Raw genomic sequence first — 22820 nt, 5'->3', positions numbered from 1 at the left:
AGAATCCCAAGCAGGCTCTGCGCTGTCAGCACAGAGCCCAATATGGGGCTCCAACTCACCAGCTGTGAGATTGTGACCTGAGCCGAAATCAAGACTCAGACACCTGAGTCACCCAGGCACCCCTATAATTTTCTTTCCTCTGCAAAAGTTGTAATGTCTTTTAAAGTTCATTATAGTGGTATTCTGCCCTTTACCCTTGGTCAGAGTTTAGGATTTAGTAGATCCAATGAGGCTAAGGATTTGACTGGGAAGACCCTTGTAGTCAGTAGGGCTGGACCATGACAACCTGGCTGGCTTGAGGTTCAGTTGGTGTTGCTTGCGTGGATTGATGGCATGGTCAGTTTGAGGATTCCATTTGGCTGGTTGACAGGAATGGGCAGAGAAAGTGACTTGCATGGTAGGAGCTGTGGGTTTGGGTCAAGGGGGAGCTCACATGGTTGAAATGCTGATTACACATAGGAAATTACAGTAAATTATATGGAGGAAAATGAGAGCCAGGTTTCTCACTATTGGATAAGGGAGTTATAAATATGGAAATGGGGAAAACCTAAAGTCAATTCTGTGGTAATGATCTACAGTTGGAGATATTGGTGTAAAATTAAGATTTCAGATATAGATGGAGAGATGGAAAGAAATACAGATTTATGTGTATGTGTGCATGGGTTTACACACGTAATACTTCCTTGTTCTGTTCACTGAGAGGGTCTGAAGGCAATAACATGCCAGTGGCAATGAGCCCATCTAGTTACCAGACCTTTGTTTAAATGCTGTTTTCCATTAAAATCAACCAGGGCTCCTTGAAGAGATGGATGTTTCCAGAGCAGAGAAAGCACAAGGTGAGTCTGAAACGTCTCATTGTGTCAGACAGCAAGGAAGTACTTAAAAGGATATAGGAACATGCCCAAAGGGCACATGAGCCAGCCTGAATCTGGTAAATTTGAACATCCAAATAAACAACAGGAAGATTATAACTCATTGAATAAAAACTGAATTCACTGGTCCATACTGATATAAGTAAGTGAATACATAATTAAATCAAGGAAATAAAAAGCTCCTAAGTATAGCTGAATGCAACTAATAAATATAGAAGGTAAGCTAGAGCTAGAAAACTACCATTAGGTCACTATCAGAGTAATAATTCAGGCCAAGAATCATATGGATATTAAAATGAGTGAGTAAAAGTTTGATGAAAATAGGATATTTACATAGTCTCAATGTATCTTCTTACATACAAATATCTTCCCACCCATGTCCCACCCAAATATCTTCCTTTATATGGATCAGATAGTTATTAACTTTAGAGTGGAGAAAACTAGAAAACACCATATTTTTTTTTCAAAAGTTTTTCTTTAAATTCCAGTTAGTTAACATACAGTGTATGTTATTAGTTTCAGGTGTAGAATTTAGTGGTTCATCACTTCTATATAACACCCAGTGATCATCAAAGTGCCCTCCTTAACACCCATCACCCATTAAGCCCATTCCCTGTCCACCTCCCCTCTAGCAACCCTATTTGTTCTCTATAGTTAAGAGTCTGTTTTCTGGTTTGCCTCTCTCTTTTTTTCCCCCTTTGCTCATTTGTTTTGTTTCTTAAGTTTCATATATGAGTGAAATCATATGGTCTTTGTCTTTCTCTGCCTTATTTCACTTAGCACAATACTCACTAGCTCCATCCATGTCATTGCAAATAGGAAGATTTCTTTTTCACAACTAATATTATATATATCAATCACCTCTTCTTTATCCATTCATTAGTCAGTGGATATTGGGCTATTTTCATAATTTGGCTATTGTTGATAATGCTGCTATAAACATCGGGGTGCATGTGCCCCTTCAAATCTGTATTTTTGTATCCTTTGGATAAATACCTAGTAGTGCAATTGCTGGATTGTAGGGTAGTTCTACTTTTAACTTTTTGAGGAGCCTCCACACTGTTCTCCAGAGTTCACCAGTTTGCACGCCCACCAACAGTGCAAAAGGGTTCCCCTTTCTCCACATCCTTGCCAACACCTGTTGTTTCCTGTGTTGTTACTCTTAGCCATTTTGATAGGTGTGAGGTGGTATCTCATTGTAATCCTGATTTGTATTTCCCTGATGGTGAGTGATTTTGAGCATCTTAGATAACACCATTGTAATCAACTGATAAAATATTATAGCACTGGGACAAATCAGCTGTGTGCTTTCTGATACGAAGACAGTATTTTTATGTGGTATTCCTGACAAAAATGCGTAGCTTGAATCTAGTCATGAGCTAACATGAGGCAAATCCAAAGGGGCAGATATTCTAAGTAACTGATCTCTATTCTTCAAAAATGTTAAGGTCCTAAAAAATAAGCAAAGATGCAGAAACGTTCTATTTGAAGAGGAAAGAAACATGACAGCTAAGTGCAATGCAAGATCCTGTATTGGACCATGGAATTATAAATGATTTTAGGGGAACAACTAGCAAAATCACATTTTAAAAAATGGTAGATATCTCAGGAAGGGCAAAGATTTCTATAAGATTATCTATAGTTGGGAGTTCTGACAGCATTCAAAGATTTTAGATACTCTTTGTAAATACCCTGGATTTGGCTTACTGTCTCTTTTTTAATTTCTTGATGAGCCAAAATGGTCTAACTTCCTTTGAAATTAACTATCAATTTATTGTTACCATTGGGGTTATGAATAAAATCAGTAACAAATAATATCCTCTGTAAAAAGACACAAATAACCAACTAATTGAAAGCTGTACTACCATTATTATTGCTAAAATTTTATTAAAAATGGATCTCTTCTGGGGCGCCTGGGTGGCTCAGACAGTTAAGTGTTCGACTCCTGATCTCAGTCAAGTCTTGATCTCATGGTTGTGAGTTCAAGCCCCGTGTTGGGTTCCACGCTGGGTGTGAAGCCTACTTAAGAACAACAACAACAAAAAAGATCTCTTCCACACAAAAATGCCCCATTAATTTCTGACAAAGTTGCAAAAGCAATTCAATGGAGGAAGGACAACCTATCAACAAATAATGCTGGAACACTGGACATCTCTAGGCAAAAAAAAATGAACTTTGACCTAAACTACACACTTTATTAAAAAACCAACTCAAAAATGCAGCATACTCAAATGTAAAATTATAAATCTTCTGGAAAAGAACATAAAGCATAAATTTGGGGGGCACCTGGGTAGCTCAGTCAGTTGCGCATCTGACTCTTGATTTGGGCTCAGGTCATGATCTCACAGTTCGTGAGATCCAGACCCATCCTGGGCTCTGTGCTGACAGTGAGAAGCCTGCTTGGGATTCTTTTTGTCTCTCTGCCTCTGCCCCTCCCCCATTCACGTGTGTGTGTTTGTGTGTGTGTGTGTGCGCGCGCTGAGCGCATGCTCTCTGTCTCTTAAAAATAAGTAAACATTTAAAAAAAAAAGATAAACTTTGGGACCTAAGACTAGGCAAAGAGACTTGACTTGTCTTAGACTTAATGACAAAGGCATGATCCATAAGAGGGAAAGTTAATACATTTGACCACATAAAACTGAAAAACTCTGCCCTGCAAAACTCCTGTTGAAAGGATGAAAACACAGATTATAGACCCTGAGAAATATTGGCAAATCACATATCTGACAAAGGCTTTGTATAGAGATTATATAAAGAACTTAAAAAATTCAGCAGTTATATTCGGAATTTAAGAAACAAAACAGATGAACATATGAAAAGGAGGGACGGGAAGAGAAGAAAGGGAAACATACCACAAGAGACTCTTAACGAGAGAACAAACTGAGGATTGATGGAGGGACATGGGTGGGAGATGGGCTACTTGGGTAATGGGCATTAAGGACTGCACTTATGATGAGCACTGGGTATTATATGTAAGTGATGAATCACTGAGTTCTACTTCTGAAACCAATATTGCAGTGTATGTTATCTAACCAAAATATAAAAAATAAAAATATAAATATGAAAGAAAATGCCATATTGAAAAAATAAATAAAAATTCAGCAGTAAACAAATAATCCAAACAGAAAATAGGCAAAAGACATGTATAGACATTTCATCAAAGAAGTTATACAGATGGCAAAAAAACACATGAAAAGATGTTCAACATTATTAGTTCTCTGGATGAATCTCTAGAGAATTTTATTAATTGGGGGAAAAATAATCCCGACCAAATAGCTCCCAAAGGAGCTGTTACAGGTTGAATTGTGTCCCTCCAAAAAGATCGGTTGAAGTCCTAACTCTAGTATGTCAGAATGTGATCTAATTTGAAACTAAAGTCTTTATAAATGTAACCAAGTTAAGAGGAGATCATTTCAGCAGGCCCTCATCCAATATGACTGGTGTCCCTAAAAGAAAAGGAAATTTGGATTCTGATAGGCACAGAGGGAAGGCCACGTGAAGACACAGATGGCCATGTGCCTGGGGTGATGCGTGTATGCGCCAAGGATTGCCAGCAAACACCAGAAGCTGGAAGAGGCAAGGAAATTTTCCCTGAAGCCGTCACAGAGAGCATGGCCCTGCTGATACCTTCCTTGATTTCAGACTTTTGGCCTCCAGAAGTGTGACATGATACATTTCCGTTGTTTTCAGAGATCCAGCTTTTGGTACTTTGTGCAGCTGGCCTAGGAGACATCACTGATATACATTGCGTGGTCTCATTTGTGTAACTATCATGAAATGACCTAATTATGAAGATGACACCAGATTAGTGGCTGATGTCACTTTCTTGGTTAGGGTGTTAAATGGTGGCTACTCTGGGTATGAGAAGTTAGTACAGGGCAGGCTACATGGGAGGACACTATTTCTTTGCAGCCTACATGAATCTATAATTACCATTAATCTAAAAGGTTAGAATAATTTTATTCAAAATACAAGTCAAGGGGGCACCTGGCTGGCTAAGTTGGGTAGAGCACGCAACTCTTGATCTCAGGGTTGTAAGTTTGAGCCTAAGTTAGGGGTAGAGATTACTTAAAGATAAAATCATTAAAAAAAAAGGTAAATATCTCTTTCACCTGCATGACTTGGCCATTTGTATAATGGAGATACAATAGAATCTTCTTTAAAAACTCAGGTTCTTGCAGCGACTCCTAGTGCCCTTCTTAAAGTCAACCAGCACTGTAACGTACAGGTGACTCGCTGGACCACACTGTGGCCCCAGGACCTAGCTTATTTCAATTCCTCCCTGAGGAAGTTGGTTTCTGGTGATTCTCTGCCCCACAAGAGCAGAACACAGTAGGTACAGAGAATTATAACGCATCGAGGAATCTGTTCCTTTGGGTTCCAAGCCCCTGTCACCTAAGTACTACCAATCCTTCGGTACATACTCCCACTGAAACCCACGCTTGCTGGCAGGCTGCACCTGTGCTAATGGAAGCCTATTTCTTGGCAGAAAACTCAGGACAGGAGGGTATCAGTGTTCTCAATTGGCCAGAAGGCAAGGCTCCTTCATGCAGTGAGGCAGACGACCTGTAGTTTGTCTCTCTCTGTCCACTGGGACTAGCAGTGAGACTTAGCTATGGTATATCGGACACCTGCTCTTTTTACTTCCCACCTCTGCTGTCAGCTGGGGCTGTGGGCAGGTGAGCCTCTACGGGCACCAACGTGTGCTATATTGCCCCCGAGGACAGCAGTCTATCTGCAGAGTAAATGGCAGCCGCACAGAGAACCACTGCCTATGACACAGTCATACGACCTGGAATGTGTGTGAGAATAATAGGCAATGTGCCAGGTGCCAAGCATGTCTTAACACACTAAGTGTCCTGCAGACGGTGGGTGGGGGAATTTGCAGTCAGCCTTCGGTTTGCTTCAGGGTTGGGAGGTAAGAGGCACCTCAGGTACTTGGATATCACCCTTAGTGAGGGCCTGTCGCCCTGCCTGTTGAGCCAAATACTGGGTGGCTCATAGGAAGCACTGTGAATGACTGATGTCAGTCACTCTCTTATTCCTCAGGAGGGGTATCAATTCACTGTCAAATGATTACGAAGTGAACGGAGAAAAGGAAAACGAGGATTGAACAGTGGGATGGTCTGTATTCCTCCGGTGACAGATGTGCATGGATGTTCCTCTCTGAGTTAAGGTCCAGCAGAGGTTTTTTTTTCTGGCAGAACTTACGTCAGGTGTTCCGCTTACCAAAAACATCTCTTTCCCTTTTCTGCTCCTAGCTGATTTGTTAAGTGGCAAGGCGGCAAATGAGCATCTCCCCAGGACTGCCAAAGCCTCCCAGGGGCCACAGGGCTTCCTTCACCTGTCGCTAACTCAGAGCTCTTGGACAGTTCTGGCAGGGGCCGAGCTCAGTCCTGAGAGTCCTCCTTTTACCCCCTTCCTACGACCTGCCTGTGTGCCAGAAAGGAATGCACAGTGCGGGGCTGAGAACTTCTCAGGCGGGCTATGCCTAGGCTGTTTCACACCCAGGACATACCACACTGGCTGGCAGGCTGCACCTGCACAAGAAATGGATATACTGCTGCCTAGGCTAGGAGCACGCATAACTGGATTTTAAAAACGCTTTTCCATTTTAGCACTCCATTAATTTCTATGAGAGGTTATCCTTTAGTAAACTTTTTAACACCTTATCAGAAAGAGAGAGAGAGGGGTCGATTACCTGTGATCTTTGATAAATCACTCTGGCATAGAAACTGCAACGTGTACTGTGGTCATCGCTCTGGAAAGGCATTGAAAATGATTAGAACGTGACACAAAACACACATACAGTAAAAGTAGTTAAAGACCCTATTAGAAACACAGCTGATACCTGAAGAATTTCTCTTAAGCAGCGGGTAACTGGAGGTTGGTAAAGCTTAGAAATGCGGTCTTCTTCTATGACATCAATCTGTCCCACACTTGGATGAGCAGAGAGGATGTAACAGAAGCTAGGAGGAGGCACACGAGTTTCTACCTGTTTAAAATGAAGGCAAAGGCAAACATAAGTGTGCTGGTAAATATTCAAATATACTATTAAAATCTACTCTTTAATATATAGGTATCTATTCACAGATGCATTCTATCTCCCTGGAAGGTTATATAAGAAACTGGTATGTTGTTTATCTCTGGGAACAAACATAAGAACTTTTACACTTTTTGAATTTACTACGGATTCAAGATTTCATTAAAAACAAAAATTCTTCAGGAGTACCTGGGTGGCTCAGGTGGTTAAGTATCCAACTCTAGATTTTGGCTCAGGTCACGATCTCATGGTTTGTGAGTTCGAGCCCTGGATCAGGTTCCACGCTGGTAATGTGGAGCCTGCTTGGGATTCTCTCTCTCCCCCTCTCTGCCCCTCCCAAGCTCTCTCTCTAAGTAAATAAATAAACTTAAAAAAATTAAATAACAAAAACAAAAACAAACCATTCTTCAGAGTATATCTGAAAACACCATTTAGAAACTTCTTCCTCTTTGAGCGCCTGGGTGGCTCAGTCTGTTAAGTGTCTGACTTCAGCTCAGGTCATGATCTCGAGCCCTGCATCGGGCTCCGTACTGACAGCTCAGAGCCTGGAGCCTGCTTCACATTCTGTGTTCCCCCACCCCTCTCTGCCCCTGCCCCACTTATGCTCTCTCTCTCTCTCTCTCTCTCTCTCTCAAAAAATGAATACACATTAAAAATAAATAAAAAAATAAGTACACTTCTTCCCTTTTAAAAAAAATGGGTATTGTTGACAACTGTTTACTGGTCTAGCACAGTACAGAGTTATAGTCTTAGCAGTCTGCTAGGAACTCAGCTACCACACAAACAAGACAGCCCCCAGTTTTCAGCTTTCAGAGCTATGGCCCAAAGCAGCCGCTGGCCAGTCTGGTGGATATATTTGAGGATGGTGAAGAAGGGACACATTTTAATCAGTCAGTTTTACTACCTGTGAGCAACTACCATAAACAATTTGATGCAGTAGAAGGGAAATCCCTGGCTAACCGGGTAGTTGTACCAATACCATGGGTTTTATTTACCACATTATATGAGTTTGTGCTCTAATTGGTAACTGAATGTTGGTTCTAACAGTATCTGGGAGGCAGAGGGGAAAACACCCTGTGTCTTACTTAGTACGAGGCTAAGACCCTAATTGTTACAATGGCATGCAGTGGTTGTGGTTTTAAGACATCGTCATAAATTAACCTCAAGAAGAATGGAGTGTGGCATAGCAAAGAAAGCAGCTAGAGGCTGGACTTTAGACTGAGGTGAACTAGTCTGAATCTCTGTCCTCCTGGCTGATAGTTACTGGACCTCGGCTTCTCGGGGATGTGAACTGTGGGTGGGGCCTGACTCAGCACCTGGCATGGTGCAGGTGTCAGTCAGGGGAAGCCCCTCAGATGCTGGCTTACCTCTTCATGGGCTTGGCCACGGCCAGGTGCTTTCAGAGGCATGGCTGGAGGCCACATGGTGTCAATCAAGCTGAAAAGCCCTGCTGTCCTGGAAAAAAAAAAGATGCTGTTGATGGTATTCGTCACTTCAGTGCCCGTTCATGATCTGGGCATGTGCAGTTTTGCTTAACAGGTACTATCCCTAATGCCAAGGAGACACCATTCAGGATGTGTGCTGATTTGGATGGGGAAGACACTGTCACACAAACAGGCCTTTGAAATCGCGCAAGAACAGGAAGGAGTTTGTCCATTACATTGTGATACAGCTCCCCAATCAAGTATTGTACAGCCATTGAAGTGGTTACACAGAAGTGTTTAAGAAAATGGGAAAATGTTTCTGATACCTTGCTAATGGAAAAGCAGGCAACAAACTATAATGTCTTTCTCTATGTATGTATCTATGCACATACCTACATGTAATAAGCCAAAAGAAAAGGATACTGAAAGATATACAAATGATTTTAGTGGTTATCTGAGTGCAGCTTAGAAGTAACACTTTCTTCCTTTGGCTTTTATGTGTTTCCTATCTTTTTCCAAAATAGGTATGTATTACTCATAAGAAGAAAAATTATCAATAAGCTATCTAAAGTAAAAAAGATAGCCAGACGTACAAGGACAAATATTATATGATTCCACTCATGAGGTTCCTAGAGCAATCAAACTTGTACAAACGGAAAGTGGAATGATGGTTGCTAAGGGCTGAGGGGGTGGGAAACAGGCGGTTAGTGTTGAATGGTCATGGAGTTTTAGTTTGGGAAGATGGAAACATTCTAGAGCTGGAGGGGTGTGATGGATGTTGAACAGTGTGAATGGTTAAGGTGGAAAATTTATGTTATTTACATTTTATCACACTAAAAAACTCCCCCGTTTTAGTTGGTATACACGCACGCGTGCACATACACACACATCTCACAAAGCCTTCTTAGATTTTGCTCTCTCAACAAGATAGAATGCATGTGTGAGTAAATATCTATATATTCTTATTTCTTTCAATGTTTAACAGCAAGTTTTAGGTGCTTAGGATCTAGCAGCTAACAAAACTGAACAACTCAGAACCTGAAGATGAGGGTCTTAGCTTGCACTAGACAACACAAGCACCTCCCCACCCCCTTTGGGTTCCTCAAATCAATTTCAATAGAATCGTAGGGCATAGCCTGTGACAAACACCAAGCTCAATAGCATTCCTGTGAATTTTTAGGTATTGGGTCAAAATCAAGCAAACAAATAAGCAAAATGTGGGTAACACATGGTAAAAAGGGATTGCCTGGTGAAAATTTACTCTCTCCCTCTCTTGATTAATTCTGAGAAGTACCCTGTTGCAGCTCTCTATGTGAGTGACGGACAGGGCTGGGGGACCCAGGGCTACCTAAGGTCAGGAAAAGCTGTCAGGGAAGGTGCAGAGGTAAGCTCATTTGACCTCTCACTGCCCTTCCCCAAGACTAAGGAATGGGGTGGGCCCATGATGTCTCTCCCGGGGGTGGGTGGGGTGGCAGGAAGGACATGGGACACGGACTTGCCTCTTGCTCTCTGTCTGCCACGTGCCCAGTACTTCCTGCTCCTGGCTTGGCTCCTTTTTTTCCTGGAGCATGCCACCTGACTCATGTTCCTCTGCCGTCCTCTCACTGTTTGATGTGAGCTCCCCAGTGGGTGGGCATCAATTTGTCCTGGTTGCAGAGAAGTGTCAGCCCAGACAAAGTGGTCAAGAGACTTGGTGGATGAGGAACTGACACCCAGCTATCACAAACACCTACATACTTCACTGCAGAAATCAGACCTAACACATTTGATATGCTCATTTCCTATTTGCAGTCTGGTGAAATGCAAGGTTGGCGGGCAAACAGTAATTTTCTACACCAATAAATATGTCCATTTCTCACCTTAGACCTGACTACATTTCAAAGGCAAAGGTAAGACTTTGCTCAAGCCCCTCGTTTACGATGGAGTGGGTACAGCATGGGCCTTGCAACAAGACCTGTCTCTTGTTCTAGTTCTGCATTTTATATACTGTGAAACCTTAAGAAAGTTTGCTTAATTCCTGCACCTTCCGTCTCCTCTTCTGTAAAGTTGGGAGAGATCAGTACACACCTGTTGTGTTACTGCAAGGGGTGAAAAACATACTGCGAGTACAGCATCTACTAGGGTTTCTATGCTCAGAATAAGTACTCAACATGTTGGGCATCTGATGCTCTTGTAATTATTCATATTGCTAATTGTTTAGGCTATTAGCTTCTTTTTTTTAAAGTTTATTTATTTATTTTTTGAGGGGGGTAGGAGCGAGAGAGAGAGAGAGAGAGAGAGAGAGAGAGAGAGAGAGAGAGTATTCCAAGCAGGCTCCACGCTGAACCCTACGTAGGGCTGGATCTCACGACCCCAAGATCTTGAGCCGAGATCAAGAGTCAGGCACTTAACCGACTAGGCCATCCAAGCGCCCTTAGGCTATTAACTTCTATGCTGTTTTCTGTTCAAAAATTTCCCAGTTGAAGACAAGATTTTAACCCCAGAGTGACCTTCTTTGTGAAGGAACAGAGTCAAATTAAAGGTATGATGAAAAGATGATTCTTTATACAGAACAGGAAAATAACACTTTCCAGAGAGTGACCAAGTGTTTATCGATTTTCCTAAATTTTTAGAGTTTCTGTTGTGTGGAGTCCATAAACTCCAAGAAGAGAGGGTTCTATGGTGGGTTAGGGTTGTCGCATGCAGCCTACCTGTGGCTTAGCCAGACACACTGGAGTGGGAGACTCTGGAAAACCTGGTGTAAAAGATACATGTAAGATCTGGACAAATGGAAGTTTCTTCAATTTATAACCATGAAGTCCTTTTTGGAAGCAGTGTTCCCTTGGAATTTTCTTTGACAAGTGCTATACTATGAATATAGCCTTAGAAAAGTTCTATTTGAATTTAATGATGCTTACTTATTTAGAGGATGCTAGTGGCTAATTTTAAAAGTTTGGACCGGTTACACATTTATACTTTAATGCATTAAATAAAAAACAGTCTTATAAAAAATCAGCTTCTCTACTGTTTTGAAAAATAGATATGATTCAGATGGCTCTGTGACCTAGAGCTTTCGTCTCAGGCAGCACGCACATCCCTCGAAATGACTCCAGCCTCTAATTGGACAGACTTTGTGCTGAAGCTAACTTTTGGCACAGTTACAGTGTATTGTTCTTCTCACTTCAGTCCTTCCCATTCATTTTTGTATCAGGTTTCACTTTGTTGCATAGGAAACTCATTCTTTCTAAAAAGCCATCCCTTTAAAATATGTTTAAAACAACAAACAAATTATCTGATGGGTAGATGCCACCAAAAGTTTATATTTTCATTTTTTTTAAAGTTTGTAAAATATATGTTTAATTAAAATAGAGGGGGAAAAGGACATACAGAAAAAGTCATCCAGTTTATGGTAAAAAAATATGAAAAAAAATCTGAAAACATCATTTTGCCAGAATAAATTTCTTAGGATATATCTTAATTTATAGATTGCATAAAGTGAATCTGCAGAAAAATTTGGGTCACATCTCAGAAAACTAGAAAGCTTCCATAGCTATATTTTATTTATAGCAACAGGGTAATATTTAAATGGGAAGACATCAAGATATACGCACATATTAAAATTATATTTACCAAAATGCACACTTAAAATGGTTAAAATTGTATTTTGTTATATATATACATGCATATATATATATATATATATATATATATATATATATGTATGTATACTCATTTTTCATAAAAAAGTTATATTTACCATGAAAATGAGTACCCAGTATTTTGGCTGAGGATTGTTGACAGCTCATGGAAAGAGTTATACTCCCTTCTATGTGAGATGTGATATAATATGAGCATCCCAAATTCTTTACAGCAGAACACAATTTTTATTTTATTTTTCAATTTAGTTTTTAAACTGTTTGTTGGTTTGTTTGTTTATTTATTTATTTATTTATTTATTTATTTAGCGTGTGCACACTGCGTGCTTGTGGGTGGGAGAGGGGCAGAGAGAGAAAGAGAGAGAGAATCCCAAGCAGGCTGCATGCTGTCAGTGCAGAGCCCAACTCGGGGCTTTATCCCATGAACCTGATCATGACCTGAGCTGAAATCAAGAGTCAGACGCTTAACCAACTGAGCCTCCCGAGTGCCCTTAAATCTAATTTTTAAAATTGAGATATGTCACATACCAAAAAATTCATCCTTTTAAAGTGTACAGTGCATGGTTTTTAGTGTATTCATAGGCTTGTGGAACTTTCACCACTGTCTACTTCCAGAATGTTTCCTCATGCCAATACCATCCCAGATACACCCTGTGCTGTGCCCATCAGCAGTCACTCTTGCTACAGATCTCCTTGCTGTTTTTATGGACATTGTATATAAATGGAATAATATTAAATGTGGTCTTTTTTGTCTGGCTTCTTTTACTCAGCATCATGTTTTTAAGGTTCATCTATGTTATAGCATGTGTCAGTACTATATTCCTTTTTTGGCTGAATAATCCATGGTATGGATAAATGACATTTTATTATCCATTCATCAGTTCATGGACATTTGGGTTGTTTCTACTTCTCAGCTGTTAATGAAAACTGTTGCTATGAACACCCATGTACAAGTTTCTGTGTGGACACATGTTTTCAATTCTCTTACGCAGATAACCTAGGAGTAATTTGCTGGGTCATATGGTAATTCTGTGTTTAACTTTTTGAGGAATTACCTGACTGTGGTGCATAGTGCTGGCACTGCACCATTTTACATCCCAACAATGTGTGGGGTTATAAATCCAATTTTGTTTGTAAGTTATTACACATATTTAAAAAAATTTGGAAACATGAAATTTTATATCTGGAATGATTTATAAAAGAACACTTGGTTTTTTTATCCTATATTCACTTTTATGCTTTTCGGATGCTTTGAAATTTTAACAGAACATATACAACACTTTTATAATCTATTTTGAAAACCAAAAAGCTGGGGCTCTGTTAAAACAGTGGTAACCATGGCACAAGAACAGACACTCAGATCAATGGGACAGAATAGAGAGCCCAGAAATGGACCCACAAACGTATGGCCAACTAATCTTTGACAAAGCAGGAAAGAATATCCAATGGAATAAAGACAGTCTCTTCAGCAAGCGGTGCTGGGAAAACTGGACAGCGACATGTAGAAGAATGAACCTGGACCACTTTCTTACACCAGACACAGAAAGACGAAACACCTCAATGTAAGACAGGAAGCCATCAAAATCCTCAAGGACAAAGTAGGCAAAAACCTCTTTGATCTTGCCCGCAGCTACTTCTTACTCAGCATGTCTCCGGAGGAAAGGGAAACAAAAGCAAAAATGAACTACTGAGACCTCATCAAAATAAAAAGCTTCTACACAGCAAAGGAAACAATCAGCAAAACTAAAAGGCAACTGACAGAATGGGAGAAGATATTTGCAAATGACATACCAGATAAAGGGTTAGTATCCAAAAATCTATAAAGAACTTATCAAACTCAACACCCAAAAAACAAATAATCCAGTGAAGAAATGGGCGAAAGACATGAATAGACATTTCCCCAAGGAAGACATCCAGATGGCCAACAGACACATGAGAAAATGCTCAACATCACTCATCATCAGGGAAATACAAGTCAAAACCACAATGAGATACCACCTTACACCTGTCAGTATGGCTAACATTAACAACTCAGGCAACAACAGATGTTGGCAAGGAGGATGCGGAGAAAGAGGATCTCTTTTGCATTGTTGGTGGGAATGCAAGCTGGTGCAGTCACTCTGGAAAACCATATGGAGGTTCCTCAAAAAACTAAAAATAGAACTACCCTATGACCCAGCAATTGCACTACTAGGCATTTATCCACGGGATACAGGTGTGCTGTTTTGAAGGGACACATGCACCCCCATGTTTAGAACAGCACTATCAACAATAGCCAAAGTATGGAAAGAGCCCAAATATCCATTGATGGATGAATGGATAAAGAAGATGTGGTACGTATGTATAATGGAATATTCCTCAGCAATCAAAGAATGAAATCTTGCCATTTGCAACTATGTTGCAATGGATGGAACTGGAGGGTATTATGCTAAGTGAAATTAGTCAGAGAAAGACAAAAATCATATGACTTCACTGATATGAGAACTTTAAGAGACAAAACAGATGAGCATAAGGGAAGAGAAACCAAAATAATATAATAACAGGGAGGGGGACAAAACATAAGAGACCCATAAATATGGAGAACAATCAGGGTTGCTGGAGGGGTTGTGGGAGGGGGGATGGGCTAAATGGGTAAGGGGCATTAAGGAATCTCCTCCTGAAATCATTGTTTCACTATATGCTAACTAATTTGAATGTAAATTTTAAAAAATAAAAAGTAAAATTAAAAAACAAAACAAAACAAAACAATAAAACAGTGGTAACCAATGGAGAGAAGTATCTTAAAGTGAAGAGCACATCGTCTTTAGTTTCACACAGGTCTGGTCTGAGCCTAGCTGTGATCCACCCAGCCACGGACTGTGGACATGTTTCCATACATTCTGTATGGAATGTATCCTTTGTGCCTGACTGTGGCATAAATGGTAACTGCTATTGCTACTATTGGTGTTTTTAGGTACATTCAAATAAAGTCCCCCAAAAGTAATATAATTTAATTCACCATTACTTATTACTATTTTAAACTATTTAATCAGTAATTCATTTGATTTTTTAAAAAACCTTATTTTGAACTAATTATAGACTCATAGAAAGTAGCAAAGATAGTACAGAGATCCTGTGTAGCCTTCACCCACTTTCTTATAAATAGTCTAGGTGTGTTAAGTACTAGCATAGAATAAACTAATGATACAACTATTCATAACTGCAAAGTATACTCTTTTCCTTTAAAAAATTTTTTTTCAAGTTTTATTTTTCATATTTGTGAGAGAGACAGAGACAGAGCATGGGTGGGGGGTGGAAAGGGCAGAGAGATGGAGACAGAATCTGAAGCAGGATCCAGGCTCTGAGCTGTTAGCACAGAGCCCGACACAGGGCTCGAACTCACCAACTGTGAGATCATGACCTGAGCTGAAGTTGGACGCTTAACTGAGGCACCCAGGCGCCCCCAAGGTATATACTCTTTTCGAAGATACTTACTCCTATGACCAACAGCATAAGCAGGATGTGGGACATGAGATTTACTTTAAAATGGTTTTCAACTCTTCCACTCTCTCTAAAGCAAGCGCCACCCCTAACTGGGACTGGTTACAGTATAAAAGGTGCCTTCTTAGAGTACTTAGGAAAAAGTTCTTGGAGTGACCCCTTAGGAGAGATACAATAGAATGAAGAGTATCACACTTTTTAAATCTAATTAAGGTCCCAGAGATTGACTGGAACTTAGGATTGCAATAGAGGTGAAGGTTGTTCAGAAGGGAATACTGCCCCATCATGCCTTGGGGTACACATCTCCAACCCCACCAATGCTGCTGGAGATGGGATTTGCTTTGATGGAGTGCTGGAGGCAGAATGGGGTATAGAGAGGACACCTTTCATACATAATGTGGGCAAGTCCTGAAATCTCTCTTGGACTCACTTTCCTCCCTTCTAGGATTTGGTGGTTCTCCAATTTATAATGCTAGCATTCCTTGCTGACATGTGTCTCTGCTTGAGAAGGAAATGTGATTCCAAAATCTCCAGTGTTAGGTAAAGGTGAAGTTTGCAGTGGCTGATAGAGGAGTGGGAACAAGATATATGTCCTTTCTATGAAAGTGCCACAGTATGGAGCAGCTAGAAATAGCCGACCATCTATGCTAAATGCCTTCTGCAGAATGATCTATAAGCCTGGCTGACTGAAGACTTCTTCTCATGCTGCAAAGGGCTTTGGGTGTTGGTTAAGAAGCAAAGTCACTTATTTCTCAGAATGAAAAAAAAAAATCATTTTCTTGCCTATAGTTTGTTATACACAAAGGACACAAAGGAGTTTCTAGGGGGAGGGGACCAACTTGAGGGCATCTCCAGAAAAAAGTCTCATAAATTTGGCATAAGAATCTGAAATGGTGTCCACACTCGGATGTCTCTCCTGGGGTTAGTAAGAGCCAATGTACCCCATCCTTGTGCAAGAACGGTGCGTGGAATTGAGTAAGCTATGCATGCTCAGAGAACACCAGTGGGTACATCCACTTAGAGGACTTGTGGCTGAGAAAGGCAGCTCTCCGTGCTCTGGGTCATGTGATGCGCTAAAGAGTCCTGGGGTTAGTCCTGTAGCAGCAACAGCAGGCCCTCTGCCTGGGTCTGAAAAGGAGGCTGCGAGAGTAAGGAGGGTGGCTGGGGACGATATCAGAAAGGAATGTCAGAAACATGTACAACTGGAACTGGCGTTCCAGCCTCAATGCCATTTGAAACAATGCTAAATTTACATATTTCCACACAAATTTTATAGATGTTTTGCTGCAGCAAATGATTGACTTCCTCTGGTTTCATTATATCCAATCTTCTTTATTTTGACTAGTAGATAATTAACGCTATCTGGAAAACCAACCACTCGAAGCAAGGGAAACGAAGACGTTCATGGCCTCCAGTCCACTGGAAGAAGGCAAAGGGGGCAGGTTTTCCCCTCTGCATACCAGATTGTTAACTGATACTACCTGCCTGCTTGGCCTGTTTTCTCAGTTATTTTCCCCATCTTATATAGTCTCATCTACATACTACTCCCAAGTGTTCCCTGATTAATCTAAGACTACCTGAACCACTTTCTTTTGGCTGCGGATAGAGTGGAATTTGCTCCAGGAGATTTAAACTACAATGGTGATATCAACTATAATAGGAAGGCAACATGTAAGGAAGCAACCTGGTCCACTGAGTTAGTTCATACTTAGGGTTTTTTGTTTTGTTTTGTTTTGTTTTAAATCAAGCATATATTTTGGGTATAAAATGTTCCTGAAATTTGCCATTGGAAATGGCAATTTTTTTCCATTCCTACTATTGGTTGGTAATTTCTCCATACCTACTATTATAGTAGTACTCAAACTCTGCAACACAGATTGTCTGAAAAATGGAATACTTCAGACCCATGTTTCTCAAAGAGGGGCTTGGGGATACCCTTTCAGGTGGCCCACATGGCCAGAACTATTTTCTAAGACCTTATTTTCCTTTCTCATGTGTGCAAAATGGAGTTTTCCAGAGGCCACAGGATGCATGATGCTACAACAGTTTGAATGCAGAGCAGAAATGATATTCCATTGTTTTCCATTAGTCCAGACATTAAAGAGATCAGCAAAACATAAAACAATACTACTCTTCTCACTAAAGTGGTTTTGTTTTAGAAAACATTTTTCATAAAAATACTATTTATGTTATTATTTAATGGGCTTATTATTGGGATTTTTAGGTGAAGTAATCAATATTTAAGTTTTCTCCATTTTAATTTCAAATATAGTAAATTTTAATCAATATAACCCACACTAAAAGAAAATCTCCTTGGGGTCTCATTAATTTTGAAGAGTATAACGGGCTCCTGAGACCAAGAAGTTGCAACTGTTCTTTAAACCTCAGTGTTGCTCAAGATTGAGTCCACTACCTTCCTGGCATGTCTTTGTCTCCCTGTGTGCTGGACGATGGCCGCCCACCATGAGAAGACACAGGCCACACATGTTCCACCTCATAGCACTGGCTCTATGTGCCTGACAACAGGCTTCAGGCATTTCTGGTCAGTTGTATGTTTACATACAATTTCAATGCAGCCTAAGATATAATTTCTTCCTTTTTCCTGAATCCTTATTAATAGTGCTCAACTTATACAGGAATATTATTTTGTTATAAAGATAACTTTCCACTCTTTATAAAATTAGATCAATGCATCTGGTTACTTGCAAATAATATAACAATTCTTATCACTTTATACTTTCTTGTGGCCCAACACCCAACAAGAATATAGTAGTTCTAGGGGCGCAAGGGTGGCTCATTCGGTTAAGCGTCCGGCTTCAGCTCAGGTCATGATCACACTGTCTGTGAGTTTGAGTCCTGCATCAGGCTCTGTGCTGACAGCTCAGAGCCTGGAGCCTGCTTTGGATTCTGTGTCTCCCTCTCTCTCTGCCTCTTACCCACTCGTGCTTGGTCTCTCTCTCTCAAAAATAAAATAAAAAAATAAAGAATACAGTAGTTCTAGAAGCAGGCCAATTGGCAGTGTTGAGCCAGACCTATGGAGATCCTGAGGAAGATGTCTTCCTGGGGGGTGGGTGCACACCGGCTCCCCCAAGGGAGGAGGCCCTGCACTCCACGCCGTGAACATCTTGTCCGTGCCAAAGAGAACAGCAAAGGTGAAGCAGCCTTAACGTGACTACTCCTGCAGGGACCATTGTTAACGTCTGTGCAAGAACACAGGTATGAGAATGGGTAGGGGAATATCACTTGTAGGTGTTCAAAACCACTCTAGAAATCCTAGAAAGGCAACAAATCCTCTTTTTTAAAAAAAATTTTTTGAACAGTTATTCATTCTTCAGAGACAGAGAGACAGGGCATGAGTGGGGAAGAGGCAGAGTGAGAGAGTGAGACACGGAATTCGAAGCAGGGTCCTGGATTCGAGCTGTCAGCACAGAGCCTGATGTGGAGCCCGAAACACGAACCTTGAGATCATGACCCGAGCCGAGGTCGGACACTCCAACAACTGAGCCACCCAGGTGCCACCAAATCCTCTTTTCTTAGAAAGGTATTCCCTCTCGGAAATCCAGATATAAGCATAATAGTAACAGCTACTAATAATTACTTGGTAATTTTACTATGGGCCAAGGACTGTTTTAATTTGTAAACATATTTACATATATTAAGTTTCACTTACAACCTTCTTTGTACAGATAAAAATCACAGCAAATTAGGGGCACAAATTAGGGTGACTCAGCTGGTTGAGTCTGACTCTTGGTTTCGGCTCAGGTCATGATCTCACATTAAGTGGGTTCAGGTCCCACGTCGGACTCTGTGCTGACAGTGTGAGCCTGGTTGGGATTCTCTCTCTCCCCGTCTATCTGCCCCTCCCCTGCTCGTGCTATCTCTCTCCCTCTCTCCCTCTCTCTCTCAACAGAAATAAACATGAAAAAAGAAGGCTTAAAAAATCATAGCAAATTAATTGACTTACTTAAGGTTACCCTTTCTAGTAAGATATAGCAGTTTAACTTAGATAAAAAGAAAGTATTTCTTACAGAGGTCTTATAGCCACCACGTGTCCTCCACTGCCTGCGTCCAGGTGCCTGTGGTCTGCAGGGGTGGCTCCTTTTCCTGCAGTGTTAAAACCACCTGCACAGCACCCAGGCCAAGCCCACACCAGTCCATGGGATGCCACCTCCTGCAGAGCATCCACACCACGTCCACCACACTCCAGGGGATGTCACCCCTGCAGACCACCCACGCCACACCCACCACACTCCAGGGGATGTCACCCCCTGCAGACTACCCACGCCACTCCACAGGAGGTCACCCCCTGCAGACCACCCATGCCACGCCCACCACACTCCAGGGGATGTCACCCCCTGCAGAGCACCCACGCCACGCCCACCACACTCCAGGGGATGTCACCCCCTGCAGAGCACCCACGCACCCCCACCACACTCCATGGGATGTCACCCCCTGCAGACCACCCACGCCATGGCCAAACCACTCCGTGGGGAGAGCACAGAAGTTCCAGGCACCACCACCAACAGCCTGAGGCTGAAGCCAACTCCAGATCAAACCAACCTACCAGGATCTGGTGACATTTAAAACTCTCCTGTGACACGTATGATCTGGGTCAAAGTTACCTCTTGCTCCATAAACACGGGCATCACTGAACCCCAGGAGGTCCTAGAAGTGAGAATGGTAACAGGAGAGCCCTGGGAGACTTGTGCTGGACAGGCTGGGAGGAGGGGTGTGTGCGGACATGCCTGCTGCAGCAACAGAATTAGTCATGTGTCATGTTACAGGTGGTAGGGGATGGGAACAACACAGCCTCTCTCCATAAAGGCAAGTGTGTAAGTCACCGTGCACAGGCCATCTTTCCAGGCATGACTGCTTTTATTTGGTACAAGTGAAAATGCTCGAAGAGAAGAAGGAAATGTTAAACCTTCACTACGTATCTCCTACACCCAAAGTGAATACAGCATAAAAAGTGATTCGCTCCCTGTCTTTCTCAGACTGTAGAGGGATCGTCAAGTATCTTCAAGGTTCAATAAGAAGGCTCTTTAAAGATGTGCCTTCGTTGTCTAATACGCTGTTTATGCCTGAGGACAGCTTGCTGCTGGGGTGGCACTGGGGGCACTCAGAACACTGACCTGGGCAGCAGAGCAGAGCCCAGGAGCCCAGAGCACATCATCGCCACCCCACCTAAACCCCACCTCATCCTCTTTTTTCCAAGGCCTGCTGCCATCTGAAATCAGCTTGTGTAGGAACAATTCTCAAATGGAAGCACTGAAGCAACTCACTGTGTGTGACAGGTGCCAGTGTGCTGTGTGCCTTCCCTATGCAGTACTGGAAAGTGACTGGGGAGGAGCTGGGTGCTCCAGTGAGCACGGGGTGGCCAGGCCACATGCCTTTACACCACCATCCAGGCATTAAGTGCGTCTTGGGCACATCCCCATCTGGCTGCTGAGGATTCCGCAGAGGACAGGCACATCGGGTCCACTCTCAGGAGGCTGGCTTTCTTGTCCCACAATGCTTCCATTTGAGAATTTTTCATAAGCCCTTGACTTTCCTTTTAAGAAACCTATGGTTTCTGATTTTCTTTTGCCTAATCACACCTATTCATTTAATTAATCCAGTGTCAGACTCTGTGCTAATTATAAATACAGTTTTGACCTAATTTAAGAAGAAAAAAGACTGTCTTCCAGAAGGCAGCTTATGTCCCATTGTGTCCTTTTATGTCACCTTCGAAAAGTCAAAAGAGAACTTTGAATGAATTAAACAAGCATTTGTCATGACACTCAAGTGCATTTCCTTGAAAAAGGTTTGATCCACTAGAGAAGACCTTATTAGATGGCTCAGGAGATCCTTAACAAATCGATAGGAGCCATGGAAACCTTGAGATCCTAACAAGATTAGGTAACCCGGTGATTTAAAATGTAATGCTGGTAAGATGGTAACATTGGGGAAGTCACTTTGGAAAACAGTTTGGCAGTGACCCAGCAATCCTGATCCTAGGTATCTACCCGAAATAGACTGTGTCCGTGCAAAAACTGTATATGAGTGCTCACAGGGTAAGTCATTATTATTTACGATAGCTAGCAAGTGGAAACAACCCCAATGTCCATCAGTTGGTGAAAACATAAGCAAGTCCGGCGTATCTGGCAACCATGAAAGGAAAGAAGCACTGCTACCTGCCACAACATGGATGACCCTCGAAAACATTATACTAAGTGCAAAAATCCAGGCACGAAAGGCCACAGTACACATGGTTCCATTTGTATGAGGTGTTCAGTATATGCAAATCCATATGGACAGAAAGCAGACTGATGTTTGTCAGGGGCTGAGGGGAACAGGAAGTGACCGCTAATGGGTACGGGGTTTCTTTCTGGGGTGTAAAAATGTTCTGAAATTAGACAGTGATGATGCTTACACAGCTTTGTGAATATAAAAACCCACTGAATGGTTTAATTTTAGAAGGGTAAGTTTTATGGAGGGTAAACTGCATCTCAACAAAGTGGTTATTTGAAAAGTCTAACTACCTTGAGACAAGGATCTCTAGCAAAGAGACCTTCAACCCTGACCTGAAATGTGTCCAGTGTCACACCCCCTTCAGCTCTGCTTAATTATTTTGCTACAAATATCATCTTTCTTTCCTTTACTAGAAGCTCTCACCCAAGCTGATCCCAAAGCTTCTGGAAAACAAAAGGTTGAGTACTTTTGTAATCAAAGAGTGATGCTGTCGTCTTCACTGGAAAGTTTACATGGGACCCAGTGGGCAGCATGAGAGCTGGGAGGAAAGAGGAGAGAGACTGGGGAAAGCTAGACAATCCTTCACACCCTTCCTTTACAATGTCCGCTCTTCCTTTTCTAAGCCAAGACAGGCAGGACATGGGGCACTAGCTCCATGTTCCCCCACATGGGTGCCTCCACGTCTCAGGTGAGCCAGGCATGCTGCTGACCCACGGGAGGGAGTCCGTGGCCCTGCACAGGCCCACCCTGAACTCTGGGACAGAAGCTGTAAGTGTGCTGAGGCTAAGGAGAACATTAATATTAGGAAAAAGACATATTTTTCATCTGAGTTTACATAAACATCTGTAAAAAGACACGGATAGTTTTCAGAACAGGTTGTTGTAATTGATGGCTGAATTTCAAGAAGCAATTTCAGATTTAAACCTTCTTTGGTGACGAGAGAGATACTGAAAGTAACAATGCATACTGTATAGCAGCTTTTTTAGTAATGTTGCTGGGATGGTTGTATTTACTGTGGATGTACCACTAGCTGGGCCTGGACCTCAGCACCTGTACACACATACTTATGTAGCCCTCTAGCTAGTCTCCTGCAGGGACATACCTTTCCCAAGGTCAAGTAGCCAGCAAGGGCATC

The 22820-nt window shown here is 41.8% G+C and overlaps 1 protein-coding gene across 2 annotated transcripts in view; it reads right to left on the bottom strand.

The window, feature by feature from the left end:
• Positions 1-22820, bottom strand: part of SPIDR (scaffold protein involved in DNA repair) — a 479623-nt gene that overhangs the window by 24887 nt on the left and 431916 nt on the right. For both annotated transcript variants that reach the window (XM_042923261.1, XM_042923262.1), the window contains 3 exons: positions 8283-8370; positions 6724-6867; positions 6574-6633 (listed from right to left, as the gene is read on the bottom strand). In XM_042923261.1, coding sequence (XP_042779195.1) covers positions 6574-6633; positions 6724-6867; positions 8283-8370 — 292 coding nt within the window. The remainder of the gene's footprint in view (positions 1-6573; positions 6634-6723; positions 6868-8282; positions 8371-22820) is intronic.

The sequence above is a fragment of the Panthera leo genome, chromosome F2, assembly GCF_018350215.1.
Source record: "Panthera leo isolate Ple1 chromosome F2, P.leo_Ple1_pat1.1, whole genome shotgun sequence".
NCBI classification, from domain to species: Eukaryota; Metazoa; Chordata; class Mammalia; order Carnivora; family Felidae; genus Panthera; species Panthera leo.
Note: the sequence above shows the minus strand (reverse complement) of the source record. Positions and strands in the feature narration are given on the sequence as shown.